Consider the following 26,284-nt stretch of genomic DNA (forward strand, 5'->3'; position numbering starts at 1 on the left):
AATTAAAAACATTATCGTCTTATAAAAATAGCGAGTTCTGCGATGCATTTAATAAATAAAAAAATAGAAAGTATAATATCAAAACAATATAAGCAAACATAAGTATAGTGCCAAGTCTACTTAGCTCTTGTTAACACGAACACTTTAATATCTACCTCAGATACATCATCATCAACATAGACAAACAGCTTAAAATACTTTTGTTGTTGCAGTCTTTTGATATCACACGTAATTTGTAGGAAATTAGTTTCGCCCGGAGCAAGTAATCCTTCTCCTGGAAAGATCTCCAATATACCCGCCGGTTCTATTTTCGTCTCAAACTGTAGGCTTCTGCTCGAGTGGCTGATGAGAAGAACAGCATCTGTTGTTTTTGTAGGTGGTGTCAATATTATGCTACTCGGTTCGACAACACACGCAGACGTCAGTAATTTACCATTGACTTCCGTGTTCATATGTTCGCAAAGACTGTGAAACATGGAACTTTCATCCATTCCGCCGATTTGTCCTACCAAAGTTCTCTCATCATCTCTCTCTAATGTAACCGTAATTTCGTTAAGATCGAAATTCTGCATTAGTTCTTTTACGCACCCCACGCTCTCTTTGAATTGATTTAAATCGCTCGGCATTTTTTCGTCGGGAAACTTCTTACTCAGCCGTTCCATTAGCGGATTTTCGATTTTACCGTATTCTACTTTGAGCTTGTTACACAACCGCCGAATTCTACCTCTGAGAATTTCCGCGCCCGTCACCATTTGTATACTACCGATTTCCATTACTTGATTATTTGTTTCAAATAAGCTTTTTACATCTTCTTTCGTCGGCGAGTAGGTTAAATTTACTGTTGCCGTTTCTTTTGGATGCAGCACTATTTCGGTTGGATGGATGAGCAGCTTCGACGATTGGTATAGTGCTTTTGTTGTGAATCTGAGAAGCGCAAATGCGGAAACATTTCCTACGTTTTTTATATTGAATTTCTTGTGCAACTGCGAAACATTATCCAGTTTTCCCAATGATAACCACATTTTCATGTTGGTATCTTTAAGAACGTCCTGTATTTCGACGCTAGTAAAGCCTCCGTACGCATACAAATGCAGTACTTGCTTCTTTTGGTACTGCATTTCGAGTTTTTTGGTTGCGGGACTAAATCTAAGCTGCCCTACAGTTGCGCCGATTGACGTAGGGATAAATACTACTCTAAAAGATCGCGATTCAGATGGGTGCATGAATACTGATAATTCCGAGACAGAGTCCAACTCTGAATGGTCGCTTAAAATCCGAAAGCAGCTGTTCGAGCTAGTCATCTGCAATCGCAATTTGTTTTGAGATCTATTACGCAAAATGAAATTTTGAATTTTCCTCTTCCCAACACGTACACATCCCCAAACCAATTCGATTCTATTTGTCTCGATTGGAAGCTTTCCTCCGGGCAGACTGTCTAAACTGCTAGCTGTACGTACTGAGCTTGTACCGGCGTGGCCGACTGAAACTGTATTATCATAATAGGTCAGTTCTTGACTCAGGTTTTCGGAATCCTTCAAAGGTTCAATTACTTTTAAGGTATTTTTGGAAATTTCTAAGAAATGTGAAGGTTCAAGTCTTTGCGGGCGCACGTTTTCTTTCCTTGGTCGGGTGCTTCTAGACTCTCTCTTTTCGGGCATTTTTGCTAAAAACACAATAAGTAAACTGATAATACTCGAATAAATGACATGAGCCAATTACAAAAGCGGTTATATCGAATAAGAAATGTTTGTGGTTTGGATACATTTTAAACATTTTGTTGGCATTAGGATTTTTGACCGTGTGCAAAGAATCAAAGTGGCAAACTCAATGGTAAGCGCAAGTTAAAGTCAAGATGACAGTTTTGTGCTGAAGAAAGAATAAGAAATTTCATAAAATGTTTCAACCACCAAGTGAATTAGCTTTCAGGAGATGGTTAGTTTCCGTTTACTGTCGTGTATAATACAAAACTTTATTTTATAGAAAAAGCCATATAAATCAATGTACATAAAACTTCTGAAAATTATGAATTTAATTTAGATGTCAAAAATAGCAAGCTTAGGTTCTCCCATCGTTTCCACGGAAACAATATTGTTTTCTGTTCTGAACTTCATTTTATTTCGTGCAAAGCGTCCCATTCTTATTAAGAATCCCAACTAAAATGGACAGTCATTTATTTACATTATCTATCCTTGCCATTAAAGTGATCCAGTCTTACTGTTAAAGAGGGACTACTCATTCAAACCTATTAAAGTACATATGAATTTACCATCCGCTATAACATAAAGAAATGTAATCAGGCAATTGACAGAAATTGGATGAGGAATGAGATCCTTATTGTCATTGACCTCTGTGAATGGGGAGCCAGATCGCTGAACTGAAAACAAATTCGATGGAAACAGGTCAGTTTAACAGAAGGATCTGGCTCTGCATTGAAAGTGGTCAATGACACTTAAACAGTTAATAACCCTCTAGCATAAAACCAATGACCTTGAAATTGTCCATGTAATGTGTATTTCAGGTATCGTTGGTTGGAACCTCACCGATAATGCGGGTCCAAGAACTGCCAAAATCTTGCACTCTAGGACAACTGCCAAAATTTGACCCAGGGCAACTATCTAAATAATATGCAGACAACATCAAGTACAAGATGCCAACCATTTACAATGTGTTTGTTTATATATTAAGATTGAATGTATTTCACTCTGTAAACAGATGGGCGAAGGTTGACCCTATGTGGGATCTTAGACTAAAGGTGGATGAGCTGGCAAAACAAGCTAACAGACTGATGCGGTGGTGCCATTTTGTGGACGGATAAAAAGCCACCCTAAATAGGTCCCTTCATAATAATACTAAATAATGCCCACATTATTATTACTATTACTAAATCATTACAAGTGGAGCAAAAAAAACCGAATCTTTACTGTGGACTGCATGTCACAGTAACAGTAATAGCAATTTTTCTCATTTACTGAAAAATTTGTAGAAATGAATATAACCAAACTCTCCAATTCTTACCTATCAAATCAATAATTTTTGCTGTATCATCCTGTGCAGAGAAATTATCTTCCAATTCCGTTACTCCAAACGAAGACTTCACACTTTCAGTCTCCAATTTGGTATCCTCTAAAGTTGTTTGAAGAAGACGAACTGGCATCGCTTTTTTCTCCGGGCTCCTCTTGAAAAGCGATTCATCCAGCGACTCAGACCCCTTAGGAAAGAACTCCGGAACGGTCAATTGGTCTTGAACACTGAATTGCGACAAGATTGAATCCCCACGAATTTTAGCACCGCCCAGCACACTTAACTCCTTCCTCCATAAATTCTCATATTCCGCAAACTTGTCAGCGGCTAACTCACCGGGAACAAAGGATTCTTCGTTGAATTCGACATCTTTGTTAAAATCAGAAAGTCTACAATACTGGTTGCAGAGTTCGGCGAGACTGAGATCCGAATTTCGAACTCGATGTGATAACTCGGCTATACTCCTCGACGTGCTTTGTTTCGTTATGGATACCTTTGTAAAAGCACCCGAAGAGCGAGGTGTAGAAACATCGTCAGGTTTGAAAGATAACTTGGGCCTATCTATCAAGTCACTCTCGTTAACTGTACTGTCAGAAGTTACTTCGCACGTAGAATTGATATATATCTCCGAAGGTTTCAAATAGCGAGATGGTAAACATAAATCTTTTGAGGTATTGATTGAGGATCTTTGTCGTACTTGTGTAATGCTCGTCACTTCGGAAGTACTAATAAGAGAATTTAATCGAATATCGTCTACATTTAAGATACCTAATGAAGTTGAAGAAACAGCGGATGTTCTTACTTCGTCTGGTGTATTGGGACTGAATGTTAACGGTGGAATTTTTTGTAATCTCGGATTTCTTATATGGTACTCCCTTTGAATTGTGGAAGATGCCCGAGGTTTTGGTGTTGTTAATACTGTTTCGTCACTGAAGTCTTGTGTATACTTTGACATTTTTATTCATTTTTCACAGGACAGGACAAGTATGGCACTATCTGATGGATAAAAAGCAGGGGAGTTAAAAGAAAAATATTAAATTATAATTAGCTACTCACGCAAACACCAACGAACTCGTGACTTTCCAAACAAACAAAAATTGTTCACTGGGGCTGAAAAGGCGTTTTTCTTTAAGATAAAGTGGCCCAGAAAAAAGTTTGTCGGTTAACCATCAAACATTTGAATTCAACATGCGTCCGTGTCTAAAGTACCCCTTTAACCCTAGTTTGCATAGATGCCATATCGCAATTTTTATCTGCGAATTCGTTCTCGCGAAAGTGCATTTTGTAGAAAATATGTCAACTTTATTCGCATTTCGCATTACTACACTGTAGACAGCGTTTCCATAAATGCCAAACAAATTTTGCCGCGGATTCTGTGAGAGTGAATGTTTTTAACTCAATAGCAATAGTATGTACTATGTATAAGTATTAAATGTATTACGGGCGCAATATTAGATTCTAGAACAATGGATTTGTATATTGTATGATGTATGTATATCTTCAAGTATGTACCTACAGCCATGTGCAGGCGTAATCTGTGTGTGCCTCTCCTTTAAATTATTGTTATCACCAAACAGATCCCGAAAATCTTTAAACTGCGATATTTTATTTATAGGGAATGGTATTTTAGTTTCAACCTTGACAATCAGTCTACCTGTTCCTGTTTTTTGTGTAGAGTGCTTCTATTGTGCATTTATGGACATGGTCACGGTTTGTGCCTTTTCAGTTTTAGAAACATTTCCCACATTCAAATAGGGGATACGTGAACGCATAACTCTTCAAAAAATTAAACTTTATCATACCGAAAGATGATATCGCATAATACTTCGAATGTGCTTTTATGCTCACAGTTTGTGCCTTTTTAGTATCGGCGACTGGGGGCTGAATGTACGCTGCGCGATTTTCTTAGTTTTCCTTTTTTTTATATAAAAAGCATAGGGCTAATAGCAATCCATGTACTATATGGTCTAAGGGTTTTATGCTCTTCCTACCTTGGTCACTTTGATTTGGGATGTAATTGAGTATTACTCTATGAGGTGTAAGAGTAACATGTTTAGCAGTTTTAATTTTGATGCTCATCATTGTAGATAAGCAAGATGAGAGACATAAATACTCCAGAGCTCACATTTGAGAAAGCCCGGCAGCACAGATATCCGGATTGATTTTAATTGTATGTGAATGTCTAGTCTAATGTACGAATAGTGCCAACACCAATATTTTTTTTTGTTTTTATTTAAAGCAACAAACGTATAGATAGGACAATGAATGATAAAATTTTATTTCTTTACTTTAGAGCGAAACAACCACTTTGCCTTTTTCCGGACGGTCCTAGTTGTATTATTTGTTGAATTTTTCAGAACGTCAATAGCATTCTCAGTAGTATGTGACATAATGTTAACGGCATTACCTTGTATATCTGTAGTAATTGGAAATTTACCACTAAAACCTTTTGGGAAGATCGGCTTTGCCAACAACTGAGACAACTGTTTGCGTTTTAATTGAGCAAGTTTTTTATGTTTTTGGGTATCGTGCGAATCAAATTTCATTGAGCTGAAAAAACACATTTGAGACGAGAATTAAGGTAACAGTACTAACATGTTATCATCAATTATAATATCCATCTCTTCTGCCGCTTTCTGAAGCCAACCACTTTCGGATTGGGTTTTTCGCACTGACAATTCTACCTTGTCCAACTCACGAGCTAAATTTACTCTCTGCTTGACCGCATTGAAGAAATCGGCTTGCACAGGAAATGATGGAAGATCTTCGGCTAAAATAGACGTGAGTAGCTTCCAGAATAACACCTCGAATATACTTACATCGCCCCAAATTTCGACATAATTTTAAGTAGTTCTTGAGCTCACTTGGTTCCACCAGTAAAACTGTAAGACCTTCCCGAGAAGCTCGAGCAGTACGACCTGAACGGTGAATGTAACTTTCACTTGTTCGTGGAGTTTGGTAATGCAGGACGTGTTCGACACACGGAATGTCCAATCCTCTGGAAGCCACGTCTGTTGCAATTAAAATGGCATTTTCGTTATCTCGGAAACTACAAGAGTACGTAAGTAAGTGATAATGTGGGGGAATTAATAGTACCGTTCCAGGTTCTTTAATCTTTGTCGTTGTTGCATAGATGCGTGGAGTGCCAAGGCATGACAGTCTAGCAAACCTAAGAGGGTTGTTAATCGCTTTACACAACCTATCGAATTACAAAATATCAATGTGCGACCTGGATGTCGTTGCAAGAAATAGTACAGGTAGTAGTCTTTTTCGTCTATTGAGCATGTGATTCTTGATTCTGACAGCGATTCGGCTGTTCCTGAAAATTACTTACAATGTAGATCGATCCTGACCTCTCTAAACAGTACTGCAAGGAGTTGAATAGTGAGACAATCTTCAAGTGGAATCAGCAAATTTAAGAGGTAGATGTTACACATCGCAATAAAGCATTTATAGCTATTAGCCAATTTTTGAAAATAGACTAAACATTAAATTTTTTCAATTTCTAGTGTGGAAAGGACCATTTCTTTGAGACAATTTTTTGAATTCTGATTAAAGTCCTCAGATGAGCTTACGTTAGTAGCTCTAACTTTGGCTACAAGGGTCGTGGGTTCGAATCTCAGGTAAGGCATGGCTGTTTTGTTTGTGATTGTATAGTGGGTTGAGTGGGAAGAGTAGCAAATTTCTAAAACTCCGCCCACTATAAAATAAAGGCAATAAAAAAAAAGTCTGGTACAATTCCTAAATATGAATTTTTATGCTACCAACCTACTAAATAATCCAAATGTATACTTTTCAGTCTATGATCGTCTCACGATTCTATTCTTTACAAGGTCAAACTTACCAGTCTTTTGCGTAATATCCACAACTTTCGGATTTGTAATGCCCAACACATCAATAACCTTTTGCAATTTTTGTTTAGGTGTCATTTCCAAGATTTTCTTCCCTTTCATGGACTTCATCTTTTTCTTTATAGCCAAGTGTTTTGGTAATTCGTGGGTAAGTGTAAGTGTGGCAGAAAAGACAAAGTTTTGCCTTTCTTTACACTTCGATGCGTCCAAGTTTAATCTCTCCAATAAATCGTGCAACTCTTTAAAATGACCTTTCTCTAACATTCTGTCGGTTTCGTCAATCGCTAGAAACCTAAAGATACTCAATTAGAGTGCCATGGCAATGTAAGAAACGCACCTAATATTCTCTATGTTTGAGAGATGCGAATTTCCCTCCTGAATCAACTCCCATAATCGACCGGGTGTTGCCACTACAATTTCAGGGTGCTTACTTAAGATACGTTCTTGTTTTACTGCAGCCATTCCGCCTAATATTACGGCAACCTGAATTCCTACAGATTAATACAGTCAACATGAAATACTCAAAAGTGAGGGATCCCACCTGTGTACTTAGCAGCTGCTGTTAAATGATTTTTAATTTGAACGGCCAATTCTCTTGTTGGTGTTAAAATTAATGAGTACAAGGGCTTAGAGTCGACTTGATCACAGTGTAACTGCTTCGTTTTTAAAATGCCAGTTAAAATTGGTAGTCCAAACGCCAACGTTTTTCCACTGCCAGTTTCAGCAGCCCCCAAGATATCTCTACGCCCTGTTAAAATGTTATCAACTATACAGTTTTTCACATGAATGTTTACCCAAAATTGCTGATGGTAAGGTTAATTCTTGGATTGTTGTAGGTTTATAAAATCCGAGTTCAGAGATAGCTTGCAAAATAGAATTGGGTAAGCCAAAACTATTCCACGCTAGCATCAAATTATCGGTTGCTGTGGATTGACCAGAATCACTATTAAACACAGTAACATCGCTTGTTGATCCATTTTTTGATAATACAAAACTGTCAGTGGAACGTTTCTTCTGTAACTGTTTTGTCGTTTTGGTTTTTTTTCGTGTAGCTTCCGATGGCTTAGAATCTACCTTCCTTTTACGTACCTGAAAGGAATATAATTAAGGGTTGGTTTTGGTTATTCTCCTACAAATAAAGGACCTGCTTCTTTGATATGCTACTCAAGTTGTAATTGATACATTCTTCAATTCCTATTAAACCATCTAAGTCTTTGTCCAAAATTGAACCTTCAAATTCTAATGCCTTCCATTTAACACCTTTAACTTCTTTTGCCATTTTACCTGAATGGATATACAATACAAAACTCCGAAAGTCCGAAGAAGTTGCAAAAAAGTAAGGAAAAAAGGTTAAGTTTCAATTTTAGGGTTATGTTCGTTCTTGCTCGCATTTTGAATGGTAGCATTCAACCATTCAACGGTGATATATGTAAGAGCCGCAATCCATTAACCTTAACAATTGAGTTGTAGACTACAATGGTTGTAGTATCATTGAATTTATAGATAGTTATAAATTCAATGGTAGTATGTTGTAGGGAGGCTATTCCAGTTTCTTGCAGAAGATTTCACCTAAAAATCATAAAATACATTTTTTGGGAACACTTTTTAAATTATTGTAAGATTGAAATCAGCCCGCTCTCAATTGAATTCCTTTACGCCGCCTTTTAAACGTTTTTCCAGTCTATGAAGGCTAAAGCATTGTTTATTCATAAACAATGGCTAAAGCTAGTAATTTTAGACTTTCTTGGGGCTTTCCAGAGCTTTATCACCATTCGAAAGTATTCTACCGGCCTTTCAGACCCTCGTAAGAGATTTCCTAGAGAAACCTTGGGCTTTTTACATCCTTTCCAAGAATTTTTCACGTCGTGTCGTAAAGAACTTATACTTACATTTCCGGGCTTCATTTGGCCTTACAAGAGACAAAGTATGTAAAGTAAGTGAGATGTAAACTAGAACGTAATTCTAAACGTTTTATAGAAAATTGAAGGCTTTCAAAGTCTTCCAGTCACATATTCTATTACCTCCAGATGTCACGCATACACCAGGTCCTCGTAACCATTTCAAACGTTTTTTAGAATTCTTTTCTGTCTTTTAAATTTTCATATTCTAGACCCTTTCTAAAGCTTTACACGCACTGTCGGTCGTATAGTACCTACTCTGTGTCCCTTTCAAAGCTCTCTATGCTGTAAAAGGTACGCAAAAAGTATTGTATATAAAAGGCCCATCTAAATGTTCTTAAAGGTAATAACAGGCTTTAGACAAGTTGACAAGACAAGTAGACGATTGGCATAACTACTACATAAAAATAACTGAGAAGATATAGGTACTCAAGATAGAAGATATTAAAAGTTAACAATTGTTTCAAGTTTTCAATTGTTTTTGGGATACGAACAAAAAAAGGTTCCTTTTGTCTCTCCCGCCCTCGAAGCATGTCCCAGTGTTTGGGCCCATATAATATACTTATGGACACATCAAGACGCTGTCGTTCCGATTTTTAGCGCATTTTTTAAGAAATAAAAAATGTGCTATTGTTTGCGTTTTGTTCGTCCGTCTGTCCGTCCATCCGGACCCACTCCTGCGGTTTTTAACTACTTTTAGGAGAATTGTCCTAGAGGCCTGGAATTTTTTGAAATAGGTATGCTATACCTTGAAGGTGTGACAGGCGACCTGTAACTTTTGTTATCTTAAGCGCGGGCTCCCCCATAAATTGTTTCCCGAAAAGCTGTTTTTGGATGTAAAACTTGCGTAACTTTTACATACGGCAACCAATGTGTCTCAAATTATGCATACGGGGGGGGGGGGGGTAAAAACAGGTTTTACCCTCATATTATTCTAATGAAACGTCTCGTGGAAAGGAATTGGCAGCCTTTACATGTTTATTTATGAGTACTTAAAGGGCTAATTATGTTTACTTATTCGTAACTGTAAATATTCAAAGCTGTAATCAAGAATGAACAAAAGTGTACCTGCAATTTGGTATATTTTGAAAACTAAAGACCGGAATCATGTATTATAATGAAAATGGGCAATGTGGGTATTACCTATTAGCTTAGCGTTACCTATCTGGATCGCCGATGACATTTTGGCTTTAGTGATGTCGATAATAATGATCCTAAGCTGCAACCATTGATATCTTTGAAACTGATTACCAAATTTGGAAAACATGATAGAGTACATTTTTATAAAATTAATTTATACTTGTAATTGATAAAAACATCATTAAGTACTGGAATCCTTAACTACAAGTGGAAAATTAGGTTCCTAAGATTCTCTTCATTAAAAAGTAATTGTTACACAGACAAGCCGATAGTGTTAATCATCAATGACCTTATAGCATATATAAGAGGATACCTACTTCGGTGTTTGTTCACAGTATCCAAAATGAAGACATTAATCTACTTCTGTGTGTGTGCGATCTCCCTGGCATGTGCGGCATCTGCTGACGTAAGTGTAGATATGTATATACTTATCGCCTGTTTGCATATTTGAGTTCTAGATGGAGGAGAAAATTTTCCAAGCTTACCAGAAGGAGATGGAGCCGTACAAGGAGAAATGTCAAAAGGAGACAGGCGCCGATCCTTTATACATTGAAGTAATTATGAAAACGGGAGTTGTTTCGAAAGACCCAAAGGTGATGTGCTTTGCAAAATGCATGTTCATGAACGTGGAGGTTATGGATAAGGATGGGAAATTTAAAAAGGAGGTGATTGTGAAGAAAGGTGTTGCCATAACGGATGAGATGGCCGAGTCGTGCATGAAAAGCAGTGAATCCGAACCAGAACTTTGTAAGAGATCGCACGATTTTGCAATTTGTATTGCTCAAAAGCTAGCGAAGCTATAATTCAATCGTGCTCGCATGAAACACTCTCCTCGCGTTTATTGTTAAATACTATACGATACCTCGTTCATAAGTTTACAATACATACCTAACATGTTTTTCAAAACATTAATACCTATTTGATCCTTGGAAAATACATAATTCTCAGATTAAATGCTGAAAAGTTATTTGACCCGTTGAACTGGCCCTCGAGTGACTTTTGAACCGCAAAAGCAGTTTAGGTACCAAGTTTACACGCATTTTTGAAATGAACTTTGACAATTTTCTGTAAGAAGTTCATTACGGGACCTACCGCGTATACTCGTACCTATGTTATTTTTTATGCATATCGATTGGGAAAAAATGAAACGAGGCGTGCTCTATATACTTTATTGCCATAGTTCTGACAAACCACAGACAGTAATCCGAGGACTTATATTTAAACGAACCCAGCCGTTGCTATAGCAACATGATTTTTAAGAATTTTGCAATTTGGCTGTACCCGATATACCACAATGTGCCAATATGTAGCCAGCCTCACAGGGCTGAGAAGATTTTTCTGCTTTTTCAATACAAGCGTCAAGCAAATCCGAATGGACCCCTTTCGCCGTCTTCATGATCGTGTCCCTGGCACACTTATTATTGGAGTCGATGAATCCTAACGCACGAACCAAGCAATCCATATAACACTTAAATGCCGGGTCATCGCCCGGGATAATCCAAATTTGTATATTTACTATCGGCAAGCTCCTTCTGCACTCCGCTCTGCTTAATACATTTCTCTTCGTAAGGGCGACACATCGCCGTCCATTGTTCAATCGTATCTTTGTTAAGCTGCAATAAAATTAGGTACAATAATTTAATTTAATTTATTACGTACATACCGACCTTTAAAGAGAGTGCACAAGTGCATAGCGAAAGAAGAATGAAGATCTTCATTTTTGCAGTCGACTGACCATCAACGTTGTATGCACGTATGTTTATACTTATATATACCCGCGTGAAGATGAAGAAATTTGAAGGCTATCCAGGTTACTATCGTTTATTTGCATCCCTATAGATTCATCCTGGCTGGTGTTTACAGAATGCAGAAACAGGGTTCAATGAACAGTCATGGCTATACAAGCCGGTTAAACCTTCGAGCGCTAAAATTTATCGCTGATTGTAAAAATCTCTTCTCAAGCAATTTTTATTTAATTAGGTAGGTAATTATTAAATCAGTAGGTATGTACCAAATATCTCATTCTAAATTTGTTAAAAATCCTCATAGAAAGAAACTGTTACGTAAATTTTGGACTGATTCGATTAGTTTGCAGAGCTCCTCTGCAAACTTACTTATATCCATAATAAAAACTATCATAGGTATCTGAAAATGCCGAGAAACTTGGTCTAGTGGGATACAATCAAGAAAATCGCTCATTTCGATGAGCACATAAGGGCACAAACAATGTAATAAACGCGATTTTAAATACGCGGTAATTTGCAGACTGCATTGCGCCATTGACCAATATCGTTTGAATTTTTTGCATAAAATTAGTACCCACCCTAATACTGTGGCAGGTCTGAATGTATTTTTATTCTCATTTTCCTGTGATCTTTTTCTTATGCTTCTTTAGCAACTGAAAAGAAATTTCGAAAGTTATAAGTAAACAGAATTAACACATTTTATTGTTAGACTACACTTTACAGCAAGAACTGACATTTTTTGATAAGCAACATCAGTTATAAATTTTGTTGTTCGGCTACAGACAAAATAATACAAGTTCCAAATACGTATCCAACCTCACAAGTATTTAATGATTGTTCTGCTTTTTTAACACAGTCGTCGACTATCTTCCGATCCAGAGGAGCAGTACTGTCGCTAATTTTCTCTTGATCAAATTTATTATTAGAGTCAAGTACTCCAAATTTCTTTGCCATGCAATCCATGTAACATTTAAACTGTTGGTCATCAGGATAATCCAAGTTTGTGTAGACGCTGTCGGCAAGAGCTTTGTCCACACCTGATTTTTCGACACAATTTTCTACATGTGGGTGACTCATCTCGGTCCATTTATCTATTGTTTCTTGCTTAAGCTAAACAAAAATCTTGCACATTCTAATCGATAAGTTAATTACACTGTTCTTACCTTTAAAGAATGTGCAAAACAAACACAAACACATACGACAAGAAGCAGCTTCATATTCAGAGCGACGGTGTCAAGAGGTCTCAACTTTCCAAGTTTCTAACGTTGTTTTATATCCGCCGATGCAGACGCGTCACAGTCATCTGTACCTATATAAAACCATTAAGGCAAACCAGTACAAAATTTCGCGATATATTTTGCATTCCTTTGAATCTACGCCCAAACTCGATGTCAATGAACAGTTAACACGTTATAACGGGTTGGAAGTTATTCTCATTTCGTCCTTATCCAGAAAAACGTGTTTTGCTTACACTATTCACTCTTTATATATATGTACGTTCTGTATACAAAGTATTAGACTTAAAGGAATAATTACAAGACAATTAGTACCTACCTAATCCTTGGTCTTGATTACCTACCTTCTGTAATTGTTTGTCTGGTTTTACTTACGTAATTATGCATATCGACATGCTTCTTTTGCGTGTTTCTACCATTCAGAGATTTATCTAGATTGCTTTTAAAAAAATCTAAAAAAATGTTCATATGTCAACCTACGAGATTATTAGGTATCGGGTATAACTGCCTCGGCTGAGTCCACAGCCAAAAAAAAATTCTGCAAATAACAAAAAAGATACAGAGTATACAGACAATTTTGTATAATTACATTCAAGTTTTTAATGAATCCATTATTAACCAGGGATTTACCTCTGTACGTAGATTATCATTTATCAACATAGCAACTAGGGCTTTCTTTTCATGTCGGTGCATTTACCTACTCAGAATACATGTTCTACGAGTATGAAATTACAAAATCTGAATGGCCATATTTCAATCGAAAAGCAGGATCTTTGTATTTATTTGATGAACTACTGTGATAGTGTGTGTAAAGGCAAAGAGTTACTCTTTGGTAAAGGTAAATCAACAGTAAGGGAAGGGATGATGTAGTGTGGAAAAGCCAAATGGAATAAATTCATTATTTCTGTTAGGTACTGTACATATATTTATAGAAAATCTTGAAACGCGTCAAATTTAACTTATAGATTAACATTCTTCAACGTTAAAATGTATCCACCTTCAACACCCCTCGAGTGACAATTGTAACCTTCAATGTTTTAAATGGGAAGTATGGCCTTGCGATATATCGTTTGAAAGATCTCTTCATTTTCTATACAAAAATGATATATATTCTTTTCAAATTTATTGCAAAAAAAAACTTATAACTCTTGGCGATTCGGGGATCACATCCGATATATGTTCATTGTTCAATAAAGGCAGAAAACATTTTTATTAAGACATGAAAAGACGTTCGCGATGACCATTTTGAACGTGTACTTCTTTGATATCTATTTTTCACATTATGAACAAGAAGTATTACCAAAGAGTAACCATAATTTACTCTTTGGTATTACCTACATATCCAGTGTAGGTAATATGTGGAGCATATCGGTACTTAATCATAATAATTTTATTTTTTATGTGAATTTTGCAATAAATTTAAAAACAATGTTATACCTACCTACTTGGATAGATGATGAAGAGACCTTTCAAACGATATATCACAAGCCTATAGGTACTTATACTCATTAAAAAAATTGGGAGCTCTAAATGCTACTCGAAGGGGGTTGAAGTTAGGGATCACATTTTAACGTTGAAGAATGTCAATTTATAATTTAAATATTACGTGTTACAGGAATTTCTATAAATATATGTAGGTACAGTAACCGAAACAATGAATTTGTTCCATTGGGCTTTTCCTACAACCTACACTGTTTTTCATTTTTGGTCAATTATCTCATATGTCGTCTCTTTTTTTGTCGTCAATTCCTACACAAATAAGGTCATAAGGTCGAGAGATGACATTATTGACATTCCGAGCAAAACATATTATTATCTATTGAAACATGATCTAATAAATTGCTAAATATTTCAAAATCTAGAATAGAAACATTGTAGGTATCCGGATACGGATAAAATGCGTTGAGTAGGTACCCAACGAAATGGCAAAATTTTGTATCACGGCCACAGGACTTTCACGATTTTTTTTTCAAAACACTAATCGAAAACAACGGGCGATCAAAAATGAGTGGCGGTCGAGTCGCCTTAAGTGCGATTTCCCATGTAGGACTCGCCAGAAACTCATTTTTGATCGCATAGTACATGGGCCTCTACGAATCGGCCGTCTCTGGCGAATGAAGAACCTGGGAGTAACCTTTAAACAGGATTTTTAGCACGTTTAGATAAAATATCAAATGCTGATGAATCTGATGTACACGAATGAGGTCTAACGCTAAAAAGGCTCACTTATTATTTAACAAAGTATATTTAAATAACGGTGAAAGCTATCATATCGTATACGGCGTTAGAGTAACGAAAACGGACTGAGACGCAATCCGATCTTGATGGCTAGTGAGTCGTCTTTTGCTGGTAGCTCTCCGACAACTTTTGTTTTTGCTAAATTTTAAAGGCAAAAGGGGAATACTTCAAAATACTCCTCTCACGAAGATCTCGGATATTTCCAAAGACACAGACATTTTAAGGGAGTGCGGATAAAGATAGACCGCGGTACATAGACCAAATGGGTGTACTACTTCAGAGAGTTTAAATGAGAATAATAACAAAATATAGATGAGTAACAAATAAAAATAAAAAAAAACTATTTGTTTTATTTTCAACAATTGTCAAGTTAACATATTGGTGTACGTATAGGTATGCATTATTCAGATATTCCTTCAATCATTCCTCTTCTTCTTCATTATTTATAAGTAGTAGGTACTAAACTAGGTTTATAATATTATAACATATACAAGTATACGATATTACTTAGAGTACACAGGCAATGGGGCGATAAGAAGGGAGGGGGGGCTGTCAGGTTGCTCCCTCTCTCCGAAACCAGTTTGACTATCATATCGTAGTACCCCCCCCCTCCCCAGACTAACATTTTTGGTTGTGGTATACTGCGATACAGAATACATAGAAGGAAGTAATATACTTACATACATTAGTTTTTATCTCATTATTGCGTGATCGTGTTAAAGGCCTCATCAGTTTTTATGAAACTTTGGATTTGCCAAACCGTCTACCACGCATTGGCAAAGTTTGAAAGATTTTGACTCCAATCCCTTCTCAGGATTTGCGCTTGTCACGCATTTTTCCAACATTATATGTAAGATAATCGGCCTTTTTCAATATTACGACCTCTTCAAAGTGCCCATCGTTGCGTATCATCCCCAACTTACGATAAACGCACGCGTAATGTAATCCCTGAATTGCTTCGTATCTGGAACCGACGGTCCTCGAAGTATGTTGCTAATATCTTCGGGAGCAATACCGGATTGGATAGAACACTCCTTTTTGTGCGGGGCCATTAGACTGTCCCATTTTTCTATTATGTATGGTGAGATCTAAGTAAAAAGTTCAATAAAACGCAACAACAAACGATATACTTACATCTCCCGTCGACTGTTCGACATGGAGGACACACAGTACAAGAAAAGCTAAGGACATCTGCATCTTACTGCTTCACGTGTTTACTGCTTACTGAGTACTGAGAGAATATGTCATATCTTTGTGTGATAGGGTCAAATATGAATAATCTTCTTCACTTCGAACTTTTATCTGGGACATTGGCCCGCGTGAATAAAAGTAAGCAAATGCTTATACTTGTAAAATTCAAAGTAAATACTCGTAAGTGTCCCTTTATGCTGGTTTGTTTAGCAGCGCTGCACTGCGTCCTGTCCTTCTGCTTAGCAGCGCTGCTAAGTCGCCCAGTGCGAAGGAGCGCTTACGAGTATTTACTTTGAATTTTGCAAGTATAAGCGTTTGCTTACTTTTATTTATACGGGCCATTACATCACACTTTCCCTTTTAAACCTTAAAACAATGTTAAGCAAGTTTTATTTATTTCAACATTAGGTACTATTCTTTTGAACAGTAATTGCTCTCACACTTTGGTTCCTCCATCATAAGGCCTACTATAACACTATAATGGCGTTTACCTGGAATGTTTCTGAAAGCTCTCCATTTTTTACCACCCGCACGTTAGTAAGGGAGGTATTGGATTGGGGTAAAAATGTTACCTCACTTTTTTACGGAAATACACGTTTTGATGCATCAGGAATCCGAATTAAACAAAATCTCGATGATGTCGATCTATCTGTTGGTCCGTCTGTACTCTCATTCCTCCATCAAACAACGCATAGGTACGTTTTCATTAAGTATACCTTAATTGGGAAGCTTTACTTTTATAATCAGAATAGGCAATGGACCATCGCACCCTCTCATAAAGGCAACATTTCCAGGTTCCACATCCACATCTTTAAAAATATCTTGACCCATTCAAGTCCGACGTGATTAATTGGTGATGATGAATACGATTGGTGCGATGCGATGTGCAATGATAGCACGCGATGATGACGGCGGCATGTACTAAATATCGCACACAATTTCTTTTCTCTGCAGTATTTACCCTAAAGCGGCCCCTATACGTTCAATATTATTGTGCAATATTTTGGTTTATGCAAAAAATGTAAGGTAGGTACCGTCTTGAGGCGATATTGAAGGTTGTTGTGCAATATATTTCGCGCAATCGCGAGCACAGACGTACAACCACATTGTGCAAACAATCCCCGCCGGAATTGCATGATAATGGCAGTGGCCGGAAGGGTAAAAAAAGAAAAGAAAAAGGGCCCGCAGAAAGGTAGAAAATGGGTCAAACAGTGGTTTATCGATCCGGAGAAGTGCATCCCCGATAAATTACCCAATGAACTGAGAGTAATTGAACCAAATGATTTCCGCCACTTTTTACGAGTGGAGGAAGCATTGATTGATGAACTCCTCGCTTTGGGTACTCCTGAAATCAGTACTGTCATGCGCGATGCAATTCCGAAGTATTTTTACTCGTAAACAACGTCTGGTGTCTGAAATTATTGAAAACTGACGAATTTATTAAATAAATTCCGATGGTAAATATTTAAACAACATACTTTTTTTCTCAATAAATCACGATAATTATAAATGTATTTAATGATTCTTTTTTTAAACAACGCAAAAGCAAATTATTTTTCCATTTATTAAAAAAAATTAATAACAGAGCAGGTACAATGAGCGCGTGTTGTATGTCAACTACCCTGTATGTATGTTTTTGTATTAAGTTGGTGACACTGATATGCCTCGACTATGAACCCTGCGTAGCAGGAATCTGCACCTTTCCGTAATAGTTTCGTTGCGGCACCTCGCCATTTTAATCAATTTTTAATTAGAAAATTTTTATAGTCTATTATAGATAGTTCTTGGGAAACTATCATTTCCTTGTAAGTACAATCTTCAGCGGAATCAAACAGTCTTCTACGACATGGGTGTACATGTAAATAGCCTTAGCCCTGGAGATGGCAAGTGTTTTGACTGATTTACACATTTTTCATGAATTGTAATATGCAGGTCAAACTTTTCCGAAAACCGGACAAACCGTCGTTGTACATTACACAGGTACTTTAGAAAATGGAACAAAATTCGATTCCTCGCGTGATAGAGGGGTGCCCTTTAAGTTTCGTATCGGAAAAGGTGAAGTCATTAAAGGCTGGGATGAGGGTGTTGCGCAAGTGAGTCTTGATTATTTTTTTCTTTACAGTTTCTTAATGATGATAACCATCCTTGCGCTCGGATTTTCAGTGACGTAAACACGATAGGGGAGTAACTGTTTACTTCTTCTGATCATCCCGATCTTATATAAATTCTATAAAATATTTCTTTTTCTAATCTCTTTATATTTACAGTTAAGCGTGGGACAGAGAGCAACGTTAACCTGCTCGCCGGATTACGCATACGGATCTCGTGGCCATCCAGGAATCATCCCACCCAATTCGACACTCATTTTTGACGTTGAACTTATACGAGTTGAATAAATTTGTTCATAACTTATGCATTTGCGAGAACCAGTTTAATTTACATTAATCTTACATGTTTAGCATTACTTATTATAGTTAATCCCTTAAGACTGTTTTGCGATCGATTTGTAGCTTACAGCCTGTTGTTTGTTTAAGATTGTAAGAATGCTGTAATTGATTCTTTATGTTGTTAGAACAATACCTACGTATTGCGAATTGTATGTAGAATGTGTTCTTTATACATTTCAAATAATTGCCAGATAAGTTACCTACCATGTTATAACATTACTTAAAGAGAAACTTGAATCGAGGTGTAGATTAGGATTGTGTTCGAAATAAAATCTAAATCAATGCATAAATAAAAGATTGCAATGTACCTACTTTTTGTTTGAATTCTTTAAAATCTGCAATTAGTGTTAATATAACATTTTCAAGTTGATTGGATTTTACTTGGCTGAAATAGGTCTTTATTGTCTTCTGTCAGACAATCTTCAGGCGCAGTTTAATAGATTATATACTGAACTGGGAAGTGGAATTACCTACGCCGAGGGCTTAAGGTACATCGCCAACGCGCAAAGCACAAGACAATCATATACCGCAACCGCTGATCTAGTCCTGATGGTATTTAGAGTAAAGGTATTTGTTTTATAATCCGCCAATCATTGTTTTTTTTTGCAATAAAGTAACAGCTTCAATAAGAAACACTTTTAATCAAAGCTTTTATATAATAATGGCAGTAGTAAAAATGTAAAAATGAGTAAATATAATAAAATCACAACTACCCGCATCTTTGGGACGATAAAGCTTTAACAGGCGTTTGCCTAGTGCAATTTGGCGCACGACTGTGGTACTTATATCTAGGTGAATTAACACTTAGCGAATTCTTAATTTGTGGGGTTGTTTTGCAATTTGGAGAAAGAAATCGATTGGAATCCTTGAGCGCGTTGGTTTTATCGTGTGAATTATAAAGAACCATTTGATCGAAGGAGCTAGAAAATTGCACTTTATTTTCTTTTTCTTCGTTGGCCGAGGAAAACGACATAGCTTTTACAGTTTTCTTTCTTGGTGACTGTTTTTCGCAAGTCCTTAAACTTCTAATCCTATGTGAAACATTTCTGGTCGCACCAATCCTTGTCGATCGGCTATCCGTATCAAGTAATTGATCAAAAAGGCGCGCTTTGGCCAAAACCATGCCGGCGTTACGATTGCGCAGTTTGACGATAGACGATCTATAATCGAACGAATTACCAGAGTTGTTTGGAGTGTGTGAATCTTCCGAGTATTCCGTACAACTATTCCAGTTGTTTGGCGAGTTGCTTATTGTAGAAGGTTTATTGATTGTGTCCATGTGAGCAATGACCAATTGAGGTTCCGAGTTAACTTTACTGTGACCTGTAATCTAAATTGGTTATTTGATTACACAAGCGTCATACAAACCTTTAATGAGTGGACTAGGAAGACCAGTTCCCAGCGTATTAGGCTGTCCACGTCTCAATGTAATCACAGACTGATTTTGTATTTGCAAGGATTGGTTTCGGCGAAGTCGACTATTGCTTTGTCTTTCCAGCTCACGCGAACGCCGTCTTAAGCTACCAATCTTCCGGGCACTAGGAGATCTTTGATCTATTGACCGTCTAATTTTCAGTTCTTTACTCAATCTCCGTGCCAAATGATCATCCGTTGGGCTGAGATGTTCGACTTTATACAGTGTGTTTTCGTAAACAGTTTGAACAGTTTCCACTGCACTTTCTAACTCTAACGAGATCCGTTGCTCAATGGCAGATACACGATTTTGAATGTCCTCATATTCTGTACGGGATATTTTCACATAATCAACCTCAGAATCTTTATGCGTTTGCACGGTCGATACCATGCAGGAGTTTCGCATCTTGTTACGCTTAAATCCCGGCGTCGCATTGCTTACAGCGGACCAGCGACGTTGCAATGTAGATGAAATGTTGCCTCTGTCGGGCTTATTTCGCTTGGTTAAGCTCAATTGCGATTTTTTGTCAGTATTTCTACAATTGAATTGTTCAAATTTGATTTGTACCAGGTGACCAAATAGGAATGACAAGCTGCTATATCCCAAAAAAAAATGCTAAAATAATTTTTAGTTTTCTCCCGCTGAGAAGAGAAACACACAGAAAACAAACAAGAATGACGCATTGTAATAATCAGAAAATTTGGAAGTAAAATGCTCCTATGTATTTTCTCTGTGGTCTTCAAAATATGCTATCAATCACAGTGAAGGTTCCCTATGCTTACTACCGCTACCTTTTTAAAATGAATAGGGTATAGAGCTCTACGAAAGCGATGCCAATTCCATCATGAAAACACAAATCCATGCTATAGCGTATAGTCTTAATCTACCATCTATAGCTATACGATCAGCTTTGCTATAAACAAGATATTGGTCCTGGCTTTGAGCCAAATTAATAATAATAATAATAATAATAATACTGCCTTACAATACAATTTAAAATGGTGAAATGGGGCGAAGTTCAGTTCCACAGTAAAATACAGTAGTCTGCTCGGAATTAACTTTCTTAGCGATTTTTAGAATATTGCGACATTTTAAATAACCCAAACACCATTTTCGCAGCCAATTAATTCTACTAATTAGGCAATGGTAAAGCAATAAAAAAAAATAGCGCAGTTTTTTCTCTTAAGATTTCTGCTAGTGTTCTTGCGAAACGAAAGCTCTATTTTGTTACTTTCCGATACAGCAATATGCCATTCTGATTTGGTCACCCTGTACAATCGATTTGTACTTACCTATTATTTGTATTTGTCGATTTTGGAGATGGATTCTTTTTTGGACTATAAATGAGAAAGTCGCTTATTAAAAAAAAGTCAAGCTACAATTACTTTTCAAATCATGCACTTTTAATGAGTTGCTTTTCAACTTACTTTGGATGGATACTAATCGGTGTGCTTAAGGCGGTGTGCTGAGGAAGGCTTTGAATCAACGTGTGTCTGAAAATTATCATAATCAAGGAACACGTACTATTTCCCCATAACTACTCACTTTTTCTTATTTGAAAAAGCTTGAATGTCTAATCTTCGTTTACGATCAGACACTTTTATATTAGGCGTTTGTAAAAGATCTGGAGATTTGGAAGAGGTGTCGATCGACTTGCTGCTAACAATCTTTCTTAATCCATTAAACATACCTACGATTTATACATAAAACAATTTGTGTGCGTAAAACCCAAGGGCGGAACTTACGTGTCAAAGAGCCACTTCTGCGCTTCTTTTTCTTTTTATTTACTTCATCACACGAAACTAAATCTGCAGAAAGAGAAGTAGGAGCTATTTGATCGATTATACGATCGGAAATAAAACCAATATCAGATGCGTTTTCTATAAGCAACTAGAACAACGATTAATGGCATAACAATATTTAGAGACGAATACATACTTTACATATATCACAAAATTTCGTTAATCTTTGTGCAGAATTGAAAGCCGACTTTTCTTCAATTGGAAATAACGTAGGCCCCATTACTATCGCTAAATTATGAGAATCCATTTTATTCAATGAAGAATGTTGACTCACTTCGCGTAAAAACTAAAGGTCGAGATTAAATTACAGCAATCGTAATAAACACAATCACCTGCATAAAATACGCCAAAGTATTTAGATGTTCGGTCGGAAGTAAAAGACAAGATAGCATTAATGCTTGAAGTTGTTGACTAGACAAAACACAATGAAGAAAAAGTTCATGAAAGGCGTATGGAAATAATGGCTCCGGCAGCTCTCTAAAGAACGTTTTCAGTACATTTGCGACGTCAATTTCATGATGAGTCTGTCCCAAGTAAGATCCGGAATCCAAGAGCAACTAAAATAAACACATCACTCCACGTTAAAAATTAAAGTTATACCTTCATCTCGTTCTGTCTAGCTTTAGACCCGCCTTTACGAAAGAGACCTTCCGTCGTCACCTTTGTTAGTATGTACGAACACAGATCGTCGACTAGTTTAGGAACTACTAATTGCTGACCACTTGCTAGCGTTACCGTTTGCATGGGCAATAGGCATAATGCCGTTTTAAAGCACTGGCGACCGATTCTTTCCTCCTACGAATAAAATTATGTAAAAACACTTTTGCAGAGAGTATTATATTAACCTGCACGTTACGAAGTTTTTTAGGTCTGTATTTAACACCAATTTCACGTAAATGTTTTACTGCGATGTTCTTTATTTCTTCTTTTTTAGTTACGTCGTTTATAAACATTTTTTCGGATTTTAAAGAAATTTTATAATAAACTAAAGTGACATTTTGTAACCGTCATTAATATTTGAAATCTGGATGTGGTTGTGGATGTGATTGATAATTTGATACAGCGTTGTCAGATTATTATCAAAGTTAAATAGTAGGCTACACACTATACACCTTGATGTAACAGGGATGGGAGTTTCTCTCCGTTTTGGTTAAACCTACCCTTTGAACTTCTTGATCCTCGTTTATGCTTCTTTCATCTTTGAGGGTTTTGCATGACTCTATTATAGGGTTTTCTTGGCTCTTGCTCTTACATTGGGTATTTTCGGTGCTTTGTTCGATCATTCACAGCTCCTCTTTTCTGAATGTTGTCTCTTATGGCTGTATCATTGAATTTATAACTATCAAATTCAATGGCTGTATGCATATGCATATGCATCGTCAAATTTAAGCGGAGCTTAGTTTAAGCGTTGCTTGTAATCCATGGCAACCATTGTCGATGCATACGGCTATAATAAATGAACGGAAATGCAATTTGGTAAATTCATTGGTGTGTATAATCAATGGTAAAACTAAAATCTTTATTCCATTCTGGATCTCGCGACCTTGTATATGTCAAGAAACGTACCAATAGACACCGCACAACTGATTCCAGAGAATTTAACATAACCTTAAAATATAAGCTCTATTATATTATATGCAAAATATAAATAAACATGAAACTTCAGTCTCTGCATAAAACTGGTTCATTTTTAATAACCTCGCAATACCAAAAAATTATTCACAGTTAGTATAGTTTACCCTGAACCTAATTATACTCTCATCGAATTTTAGGGAATGTGCAAACTTCTGTTATCAGTTCAGATGAAGCGAAGCGACAGAGTGAGTTATTTTATATGGAAAGTAAAAGACAGAAGGCCGAAATCGGGCGCATTGAAAAGATTACCGTTAATTACTTGGGAGTTCCCGAAGACACAACTTTAGTTATGAACAAGGAAATATCAACTCCGTACGATTGTGCCAAACGTTCGTTTTGCATTGTAGCTCGTGTTAACTAAATATCATCTGGTTTATAGATTTAGGTGAAATGGTGACAAATAGGTCGGCTTTGGCTTTGGTAAATGGAGAACCGTGGCATATGCACAAGCCATTGCAAGATTCGTGCAATTTAGAGTTATTACATTACAACATACCGCAACCCGCTTTGGTTAATAGAGCCTTTTGGAGGACATGTAGCTTCATATTGGGTGCCGTTATTAATAATGCATTTAAAGACTCACTTAAGGTACATTTACACAGCTTCCCCAGTCCCAATGGTAAATTTGTACTGAGAGAGTGCACCGGTCTAAGATGATTGTTTTTAGTACGCTCTGGTAGTTTCATTTATGATGCACAGATCGAGTTAGAGAATTGGACGCCGACGGAAAGTGAACTGCGTGTTTTATCTGCGGAAATGGTTAAGTTCTGTCAGCAAAATTATCAAATTCGTTGCTTGGATGTGTCTGTTGAGTGCGCACTTTCCATTTTTCACAATAATGAGCATAAAACGAAACAAATACCTAACATTGCTGCGTCTAATAAAGGGAAAGTTACACTGTTTAGAGTTGGTGATCATGTAGATATATCCAAAGGACCTATGGTTACAAGCAGTAACCATTTAGGAAGAATAACGATTGCCAGTGTATTTAAATTGGATACAGACATACCGGGCGGTCCCATTTACAGGTTTCAAGGAGTTGCCTTGCCTAGATGCATTGTGCTGAATCATGTTGCATATAGTATCATTGAAGAACGAGCAAAAACTTTGGTATGATTTTGATTCAGTTGGTAATTTCGCTTAATTTTTGAAATATAAACATAGATTTGCTAGTTTTTAGCCTACACTCCAGTAGTGAAAAGAGCAGTTTCAGATTTCAATTTAATGCCAATCTGCGAAGAAATGATAAAATAATTTACACGGTATCATTTATTGAAACTTCTTCATTGTCATCAAGAAAACAATGTTCTTTTAATACCTGCTATTTATATACAGTGATATTAATTAAGAAGTAGACTGGGATTTACATGTATTGTTTTTCCCTATGTCTACTTCTAAATGACAAAATCAAAACAGGGTGTTCCATTTCAAAAAAGTGACTTTGGGTCTACAAACAAAATACCCTGTAAAATTATTTTTAATTGTTTCATGGTACATGTATTTATTTGACTTTTACTTTAACCAGAATAAACGATATAGAACTTGGAATTAAAATTTAAGTACATAGTAATTTTGACAATAAACAGACCCTTGCAAATGCCAAATCAAACTATCTTTTAAACTACAAGTTCTTCATATATAAAACATATAATAAAAAAAGTCGTGCAATTACACGTAGAATTAAAAAATGCATTCAAATACAGGGGGTTCCATTTAAAAAAATTACTTTTTAGCGCCCTACTTTGTGAACACACCCTGTATAATTAAAAATATTTTTAAAATGTGGAGAATATTCAACTATATCATAATACAAGAGCACTTTATCGAAAAATCTTATCTTCGAGGCATAGAGTTACTCCGCGCGATCGTTGTCTCACTGTACAAAAAACCTATTGTTCTAATATCGCGTTTATAACGTAGAGAATAATGGATACCGTCATGTTAAAAATATTCACTCTGCATACAGAGTCCACTTAAGGTAAGCGTTCAAACAGAGCGGACGCGCCGGACTCGCCCGAATTCTAGATAGACTTTTTACGTGAAAAAGTCAATGGCATTGATGCCACATTTTAAAAATCTACATAGAAGTGTAACCTGAAGATTAATAATCTTGTTTATCCATAAGTGTAACACTCTTCAAACTCCGATATAATTGCAGATTTTTACTTTTTGGTGTACTGAATCATAGTTATATATTTGCAGTTTGTTATGTAAACTAGGATGGCTTATACTTTCTGAAGGAGTCATCTAGAGGAGCATTTTTATTCGACTTTTTTACTCAGAAATTAATGCGGAATCGCGTAGTGAAGAGTTGTATGGCTCGAAGAGATACACCCTGCATTATATTTTATATTATTACTTTAAAAAACGTAGTAGAATTTCGTGCTGACATGCAGCATAAAATAATCGTGATTATAAATTAACATTTCCCAAAGCAGCAAGTTTTTTTTTATGATTTGTGTTAACAATTTGTTTTCAGTAAAGGCAATTTTTTATTTCAGAATTCGGCGAGAATTCCTAGTGTCCAAGGATTCTCTGAAGAGGAAAGTAGTTATATGAGACAATCTGTAGCTTAATTTGTATTGTATTAAACATGTAGAAATTGCATACATTTTTGTTAATGATAACCTTTAATCACAGATCATTTATTCTGTATCGACATAGCTT

The 26,284-nt window shown here is 36.5% G+C and overlaps 7 protein-coding genes across 8 annotated transcripts; 3 read left to right on the forward strand and 4 right to left on the reverse strand.

Moving 5' to 3' along the window:
* Positions 1-35: 35 nt before the first annotated feature.
* Positions 36-5,138, reverse strand: LOC116159830. 2 transcript variants are annotated; one of them, XM_031472913.1, is made up of 4 exons: positions 4,078-5,138; positions 3,790-4,017; positions 3,016-3,735; positions 36-1,663 (listed from the first exon to the last, which is right to left on the reverse strand). In XM_031472913.1, the coding sequence occupies exons 2-4, from the start codon at positions 3,974-3,976 to the stop codon at positions 117-119; spliced, it is 2,454 nt and encodes an 817-aa protein (XP_031328773.1). In that variant the 5' UTR covers positions 3,977-4,017; positions 4,078-5,138; the 3' UTR covers positions 36-116. The 2 variants fall into 2 exon arrangements, with proteins under 2 accessions (XP_031328773.1, XP_031328771.1); XM_031472911.1 differs by having other exon boundaries at positions 3,016-4,017.
* Positions 5,139-5,231: 93 nt separating this feature from the next.
* Positions 5,232-8,265, reverse strand: LOC116159831 (ATP-dependent RNA helicase DDX24). The gene is made up of 9 exons (XM_031472914.1): positions 8,017-8,265; positions 7,667-7,961; positions 7,414-7,620; positions 7,210-7,363; positions 6,866-7,164; positions 6,118-6,340; positions 5,841-6,070; positions 5,617-5,791; positions 5,232-5,571 (listed from the first exon to the last, which is right to left on the reverse strand). Exons 1-9 carry the CDS (start codon positions 8,149-8,151, stop codon positions 5,298-5,300), a joined length of 1,992 nt encoding a protein of 663 aa, XP_031328774.1. The 5' UTR covers positions 8,152-8,265; the 3' UTR covers positions 5,232-5,297.
* A 1,901-nt stretch (positions 8,266-10,166) lies between these two features.
* Positions 10,167-10,864, forward strand: LOC116159020. The gene is made up of 2 exons (XM_031471913.1): positions 10,167-10,316; positions 10,369-10,864. The coding sequence occupies exons 1-2, from the start codon at positions 10,254-10,256 to the stop codon at positions 10,711-10,713; spliced, it is 408 nt and encodes a 135-aa protein (XP_031327773.1). The 5' UTR covers positions 10,167-10,253; the 3' UTR covers positions 10,714-10,864.
* A 1,547-nt stretch (positions 10,865-12,411) lies between these two features.
* Positions 12,412-12,872, reverse strand: LOC116166106 (general odorant-binding protein 99a-like). Its single transcript, XM_031480950.1, has 2 exons — positions 12,819-12,872; positions 12,412-12,765 (listed from the first exon to the last, which is right to left on the reverse strand). The coding sequence occupies exons 1-2, from the start codon at positions 12,870-12,872 to the stop codon at positions 12,412-12,414; spliced, it is 408 nt and encodes a 135-aa protein (XP_031336810.1).
* Positions 12,873-18,002: 5,130 nt separating this feature from the next.
* Positions 18,003-18,991, forward strand: LOC116177760 (12 kDa FK506-binding protein). Its single transcript, XM_031496846.1, has 3 exons — positions 18,003-18,202; positions 18,252-18,412; positions 18,587-18,991. Exons 1-3 carry the CDS (start codon positions 18,166-18,168, stop codon positions 18,713-18,715), a joined length of 327 nt encoding a protein of 108 aa, XP_031352706.1. The 5' UTR covers positions 18,003-18,165; the 3' UTR covers positions 18,716-18,991.
* A 396-nt stretch (positions 18,992-19,387) lies between these two features.
* LOC116160627 (rho GTPase-activating protein gacN-like) lies at positions 19,388-23,011 on the reverse strand. The gene is made up of 10 exons (XM_031473873.1): positions 22,828-23,011; positions 22,583-22,777; positions 22,315-22,539; positions 22,119-22,268; positions 21,926-22,070; positions 21,726-21,870; positions 21,608-21,673; positions 21,473-21,517; positions 20,135-20,715; positions 19,388-20,089 (listed from the first exon to the last, which is right to left on the reverse strand). Exons 1-10 carry the CDS (start codon positions 22,933-22,935, stop codon positions 19,476-19,478), a joined length of 2,274 nt encoding a protein of 757 aa, XP_031329733.1. The 5' UTR covers positions 22,936-23,011; the 3' UTR covers positions 19,388-19,475.
* A 557-nt stretch (positions 23,012-23,568) lies between these two features.
* On the forward strand, positions 23,569-26,224 carry LOC116178658 (39S ribosomal protein L39, mitochondrial-like). The gene is made up of 5 exons (XM_031498229.1): positions 23,569-23,706; positions 23,755-23,946; positions 23,997-24,236; positions 24,285-24,727; positions 26,119-26,224. Exons 1-5 carry the CDS (start codon positions 23,637-23,639, stop codon positions 26,191-26,193), a joined length of 1,020 nt encoding a protein of 339 aa, XP_031354089.1. The 5' UTR covers positions 23,569-23,636; the 3' UTR covers positions 26,194-26,224.
* The last annotated feature ends 60 nt before the right edge of the window (positions 26,225-26,284 follow it).

The sequence above is a fragment of the Photinus pyralis genome, unplaced genomic scaffold, assembly GCF_008802855.1.
Source record: "Photinus pyralis isolate 1611_PpyrPB1 unplaced genomic scaffold, Ppyr1.3 Ppyr1.4_LG1, whole genome shotgun sequence".
NCBI lineage: Eukaryota > Metazoa > Arthropoda > Insecta > Coleoptera > Lampyridae > Photinus > Photinus pyralis.